Below are 7,111 nucleotides of genomic sequence, written 5' to 3'. Positions count from 1 at the left end.
TTGAAACATAACTTAATAAATGGGTTAGATGATAATCCCATGTATAGTTTGGATAATTTTTTCTTTTTACAAACACTACGTATATTATACTATATTATTGCAAAAGTGCCAATACACTTGTACTCCTTTATTGGCAATATATTATGGTAGCAATGCCAAATTAAATAACGTATTTTCGATAATATTAGTAGGCACCATACCATATACACTTGAAATTTATAAGTTTAGCAATAAGGAGAATCAAACTAGGGATCACCACTTCCTTTAGCAAAAGTATCAATATAAAATAATAATCGTTATAGATAGACTTTGGGATGCTTAACCCGACCTAATGATGATAATCGTGGTTACATTCATGAGTAAGCTTGATGCTATTGAGAGTTGTTCTAATAAGAACGGTTCGCGCTATACCGAGGAAAATTCCAATGAAAGTGTTTTACAATTTACACATGTTTAATGCAAAGTAGAAACAATTACTCTAAGCCTAATAAATTACTCCCAAACCGCACTCGTGGGATTACACTGGACATGTTGTTGTTGTAAGTATTTAAGTTATACGCCCTAACAGTAGATAGAGTTTTTGCACTATCAGTGTAATTTAACATTCTAAAAGACGTCCATTTGAAGATGCAACTCTCACAAACTCTAAGGGGTCGTTTGGTTGGGAAAGAGTTATCTCGAGATAATTAATCCCGGAATTAGTTATCCCACAATGTATATAGAATAACTTATCCCAGCACTATGGTGTAAATGGTGAGATAAATAATCTCAGTACTAACTAATAACTCACACCTAACATAAGATACATAGCCCTTCATTTTATCTCGGAATTATTTATCCCTTTACCTCACACCAAATGACCCCTAAACGGTAACGCCATTATGTTCAACAAAACAAAAATGAAAGTAGACAGAATTTTTACCAGAAGAACAAAAGAGAAGTAGAAATTGATTGCACAACAAGGTCATATACAATATCAAAAATGATAAAATTTGATCATTCTCTAGGAAGTAGAATTCTCCATAAGGTGCCACTGATTTACATTGAATATGAAAAATGTGAATGACATCAAGCCGCGGCTACAAGATCAGGTTCGGCGGCTGGAGCAGGAACATACCAGCCATGATGGATCTCAACTGCTTTCTTTCTTCTAGCAAGACGAGATTTTCTTCTCGCGCCAGTGTTCCTGTGAAGTGTCCCGGATTTCACTGCTTTATCGATTGCTGAATATGCCTCCGCTATCAGCTTCTCGACTGGAAGAACTTCTTCTGATTGTGCATCGGTTTTCTTCTTCAACGTGTCCAATGCTTCCAAAACCTAGAAAAGAACAATGGTTTAACTTCCATACAATTAGATGACGACGAAGCCTGTGATAGCTATATCTTTTTTCTTAATGTGTTGATACGCGTTTCTGGTAAATGCTTCTTTTAATCTTTCATGAATATAGAACTACGTGGCACAAAACTGAGAACAGTAAACTTTTCCAAGAGAACAACATTAGAAATGAACTCAATAGATTCACGGACCTTCTTTATAAAAAGATAGATTTATGGAACTTAATCAACAGTACTTTATTTAGCGATTCTCACTTAGTTTGCTCATCACTCTCACTTACCAATTAGATCTCCACTAATCAGTCAAGTACAACTAAATCTTGGTTCCAGTTCAAGTTTCCGTTCGGAGAGAAGCAACTCTTGTTAGGTACTGAATCATTCTTCTCCTATTATAGTCAGCGACTTTTATCTCTTAGAACTTAGTCAATTCACTTTGCCGGATGGTGAAATTGCAAGGGCATATCCGAGTAGCTTCTCACATCTTTTTATCTTAAAAACTTACGTAATATAGGGCTTTGTCTATCCAGAAATCTTGAATTTGCTCATACAGATTCTGGGAACAAAAGACAAAATTATGACGGAGATCATCTCCATATGCTAAATATCAATGAACTCGGCAAACAATATTCCTCTTCCAGGACTTTAAAATAAGGAAAAAGGTGAACGGAAGGAAAAAAAAAAAAGGGAAAACAAGTTTGCTGACTCCATAAGAGAGCTCTAATAGCCGCCCAATAAGTCTAAGCAGTTGAAGCTATGATTCACCCATAACAGCTGCAGTTTGAAGACATGCTGACGGCAGATTATGACACTCCACTGCAACCGAAGGCACAACCCTAGTCTTTTTTTTTTTTGTAACAACACTAGTTTTTGAGGTTATTGTTGTTAATTTTCACATCTTTATCCAATAGATTAGGATTAGCTAAAATGAAACTGAAGGTACAACTGCAGCTTCAAAGAGTCGTTTAACAACAAGACACAAGTGGAAATGGCATTTTGCTCCAACATTTTAACCTTTGGTACCTTAACATATTCAAGAGACATCTCTAAGAGCAGAGACACAGTCCACAAGGTGAAAATTTCGACATATGTGTAACTCATATTTCTTGTACTGGACAGACCAACTGCTATTTAATAAAAGACAAATGTCCAATCTTAATGCATTATTGTTTTATTGAAACTTAACTTCGGTCTGTTCTCTAAACTTCCAATTTTGGCCCTACTTTTGCCTCAAAGATCCCAAACCCATCAGCAGTTCACTGGCTCAACAGGTTCGGCAAAAACAGCAGTTCATGCTGAACAACCGAAAAAATAGTAGCTAAGACCTTAAGGATCAGAAAGGAAGAAAACAGATTGACATAAAATAGACTACTACCCCAACTCTCCACTCATCCGCTCACTCTTTCCTTGATACTTGAAACGATTCAATAAGACTCTAGTGTATTATATGACATGAATCCGAAGATGAGATGTAGAAAATGTTAGACATGAACTCAAATACGATAAGTAAACAAACATCAGAACTAAATAAAATCACAATGCTAAATCATTTTATGGAGCATGCGCACATAAAATTAGGGACTCTATGTAAAATACAAATCTTCCTCAAATGAGTTTTCTCTACTTCCATAGAGGTCCTATTAAACTCCATTAACACTTCAAATTAGAAAGACAACAAACAGCATGATCATTGAAGATTCTTTGTGCCCATTCATAGAAAAATTCATTTAGGAGGACCAATGAAACAATTTTAAATAGTCAAGGCAAAAGTTAAATGAACAGTCCATCAAAATCGTGGTCATAATAGATTACTGACTAAACAAGTACATAATTTCATCTAGCTAACACAAGTATGTGGACGGGAGAGCCGGTGACCAATTCTGTTGTCTCACAGTAGAGGTATTCTGCACATAGTTCTTGCTCCATTTCAGTCTTCCTTTAATTAATTACAGAATTCATTCAAATTTTAAGATCAACTATAACAAAAATGAGAAGCAAGGAGGGGCTCCTACCTAGCTATCTTGACACCACAAGAGAAACTAAACAGAGAAACACCAAAACAGAAATATCAACAACAACAACATACCCAGTGCAATCCCACAAGTGGAGTCTCAAGAGGGTGGTGTGTGCACATCCTTACCCCTACCTTGTGAAGGTAGAGAGACAGTTTCTAATAGACCCTCGGCCAAAACAGAAATATCAATTGCACAATAAAACTAATGACAGAAGAACTCAACAAATATGTCGTACAGAAATATTAATAGGAACAATGTAAAATCAATGTAGAGAAGTAAACTGCACATCAAAAATCCCCCGGAAACAAAATACTTCATAGATCGTACTAACATAATTAAAGCCAAAGATAGCAACTTACTGTCTTAATCCGAGTCTTGACTTCAGATTTTTTCGCTTTGTTGTAAAGTCGCCTCTTTTCAGCTTGCCTTGCCCTTTTGGCTGCAGAATCCGCTTTCTTTGCAGGAGCAGCTTCACAAACGATGGAACGACGGTATGGCACTTGCACTGGAGTCAGTGAAACAGTCCCTGTAATTCAAAGGAAATCACCAGCACCTTAAAACTCTAAATTCTACTAACCAATTTGAAATTAGTAAATACACCCCAAAAAAGAGTAAATTTCACAGACGGTAATTCAATTAATAGTTTTTATCCCATAAAGCCACTTTCTTTGTTGAAAAAGTGGAATCAAGAAGAAACTGGTGACTTTCCGAATAATAAGGGAGCGTTTGGCCATGAAACTTGTGAGCATTTCTGAAAAAAAAAATTCTTGTTTTCAAAGTAAAAATTGATACTCCCTCCATTCCAAAATACTTGTCACAGTTTCGTTTTTGTGAGTCAAACAATATGAACTTTGACTAAATTTTAAGATGTAATTTTTCATCATATTGATATGAGAAAATTGCAATTTATAGTACTATCCGTATAGTATTTGAATATCTAAACTTTAGTTTAAAAATAATCAAACTAATCTAATCTAATTTAGCTTTGAAAATTAGTCAATTTAACACTCGAAAAGCGAAACATGACAACTAATTTGGAATGGAGGAAGTATTTACAAATTGGAGTTGTGTTTGACTGTTAATACAAAGTGGTTAAAACTGCTTTTTGGTGTTTTCAAATTTCACAAAAATTTCTAGTTGAATTCCAATATTTTATGCCCAAGTTTGTGTTTCCCGGAGTAACTCCAAAAAAACGTAAAAAAAAATTTCATGCCCAAACACCCCCTTAACTCTTAGCTGATTGACTCTATGTTGGTCGGACTCTTCAAAAATGTCATTGGGTGCGTATCGGATCCTTCAAAAGTAGTGCATTTTTTTGGAGGATCCGACACGGGTGAGGCAACTTTTTTGGAGTGTCCGAGCAACTTAGGATTGACTGATATGAAAAATCAAACCCCTCCACCAACCCCCATGAAACAATGCTTCCAACCCAAATCAACCACATACCATGAACATGCTAGTGCAACATGCATACATAAAAGCAGGAAACCAACCGAAACGCAGGTAGAAAAACAAGTACTACAACTAACTGGGGAAAAATCACACCCTAAAAGGGACACTATAACCGAAGTAGGACCTTGTCCACTCATACTCCCGACCCAGAGGCCTCCACAACCTAAGGGTCAACTAAAGGATCAGTACTGCAGTAACAATTCCAAGAAGAACCCGACCTAAGGTAAGCATTCTACCCAAACCTAAGCTACGGCTTCCAATAATAATCCTAATCCTTCCAAGCATTCTAGACCAAGTCTCAAGCTAGATGCACTACCTATACTAAGGTGTGAAAGCGGAATCCTATTCTAAGGCCACTAAGTAAGCTAAAAGCACCCGAGTTACCCTAATAACCAGGGGCGGAGCCACCTTATGGTTAGGGGGTTCACCCGAATACCCTTCGGTGGAAAATTATACTATTTATACATGGTTAAATTATTTTTTTATGTATACATAATTAATACTTCTTTCGATTTTGAACCCCATTAATGAAAATTCTGACTCCGCCACTGCCAATAACGCACCACAATACTATAATGTTTCGCCACCAATAACCACTTTATGATACATATACCTCAACCAAGCCCCCAACCCACAAAAGAGGTCGAATATCATGGTAGTCCCAACAATAGCCATATCAAAAACAACAACTTAATAAGCCAAAAAAACAACTTTTTTTAATCCCATTCCTACCCATAAAGTGCCGGAGCTAGAATTTTCACCAACGGGGTTCTAAATATGATTAAGTAAACACACGAATTAGCTGAAGGGGTTTCAAGAATCTACTATAACTACACACAAAAAAAATAACTGTAACAATATATAAATAGTATAATTTTCTTCCAAAAAAAAAAAGATTAAAACAAAAGATAGAAAGGGGTTCTTGAAGTACATAAAGTTGATACCTTTAGAGAAAAGATTAAGTGAAGTGTTAGCAGAAAAGCTAAGATGGCTTAATGCATCAGCATTGGAATTTGGTCCATTGAGAGAAAGGGTGTTGAATTTTGTAGTTAAGCTCCAACAAGAAGAAGATAAGCAAGCTGTTGCCATGACTTTTTTCTCTGTATTTTTTTCAGTATGGCAAAAGCTGGAGAATTTGGTAATTGGCATATCATCTTATCTGCAAAGTCTTGTTTTCTCATGATTTTTTTGATTGATTATGGGCTTGTTTGGTGGAGGTTGATGTGTTTATTGGGCCAAGTTTTAAGTGTCTAGGTAGCAGCCCAATAAGAATGAAGAGGCCCATTATGAGTGAAATAGCTAAGTAGGCGATTGGTCATGTTTCATTGTGAAAATAGGGGGGGGGGGGGGGGGGGGGGGGGGAATAGTTTTTTTTTTCAAAATAACAAAATGAGATTTGAAAATCGGAGTTTTGTTTGGACCTGAAATAAACCAAAGTTGTTTTTTTGGCTATTTTTTGTGAGTAATTTGGTTTGAAAAAAATGAAAATAACATTTTGGTTGTTTTTGAAACTTTGAAATTTTTTGGAAAAAGTGAATAAAGTGAACAGAATTTCATCGCTAAATATATTCAACTACGGCAAAAAGCAAAAGTTTTCATGGCCAAATGCCCCCTAATGTTTAATCCACTGTCATCAGGTGATTTACAAAAATAGCCTTAAAGGTGGGTGGTATTGAATCTTTTACCTTGCTTGCCCCATTGATAAAACATAAATTAGAGAAATTTAACTTTTGATCTTGAAAGTTTATCCATTAACTATTTTCCTGATTTTTGGTGTGTTAGGAATTAGACATTTGAAACTTTAGAACCACAATTTTCAATTTCAGACACTCAAGTTTGAGAATGTGAGCTTTGGAGCAACTAATAAAGTTGATATCATGTGATCAAGAGGTCACAGATTCAAGCCGTGAAAACATATCTCGCATAAATGTAAGATGAGGTTGTGACTGCATACAATACTCTGAGCTTTTAGTGCACCGAATTGCCCTTTTTAGACACTCAAGTTTGAGTTTGATTCTACTCTGAACTTTAAAAACTGCCTCTAATGTTTAAATAGTTCTAAAGTCAGCTACTTATGCACTTGTACCGAGAATTTTTCATCTCAAAAAAAAACAATGGAAGGACAACCTTCTGACACTGAAAAAAAACAACCACCTGAGGATCAGAAAATCACAACTCAGAGTTTCCAAATATGGTTTGGCTAATGCCACTGCTTTTCAATTTATTTCCTTCCTCCTCTCTTTAACTGATATGTGTATATATTAACGGCACTAATCAAAGTGTAATATACGTTGAAAAATGATTTGCATCTCT

At 35.8% G+C, this 7,111-nt stretch overlaps 1 protein-coding gene across 1 annotated transcript; it reads right to left on the bottom strand.

Annotated features, from left to right (window-relative positions):
- Window positions 1-915: 915 nt before the first annotated feature.
- Window positions 916-6,022, bottom strand: LOC107878639 (30S ribosomal protein S20, chloroplastic). Its single transcript, XM_016725702.2, has 3 exons — window positions 5,743-6,022; window positions 3,706-3,872; window positions 916-1,317 (listed from the first exon to the last, which is right to left on the bottom strand). Exons 1-3 carry the CDS (start codon window positions 5,945-5,947, stop codon window positions 1,069-1,071), a joined length of 621 nt encoding a protein of 206 aa, XP_016581188.1. The 5' UTR covers window positions 5,948-6,022; the 3' UTR covers window positions 916-1,068.
- Window positions 6,023-7,111: the final 1,089 nt, after the last annotated feature.

This window comes from Capsicum annuum, chromosome 7 (assembly GCF_002878395.1).
Source record: "Capsicum annuum cultivar UCD-10X-F1 chromosome 7, UCD10Xv1.1, whole genome shotgun sequence".
NCBI classification, from domain to species: Eukaryota; Viridiplantae; Streptophyta; class Magnoliopsida; order Solanales; family Solanaceae; genus Capsicum; species Capsicum annuum.
This window is presented reverse-complemented; position numbering and strand designations above follow the sequence as displayed.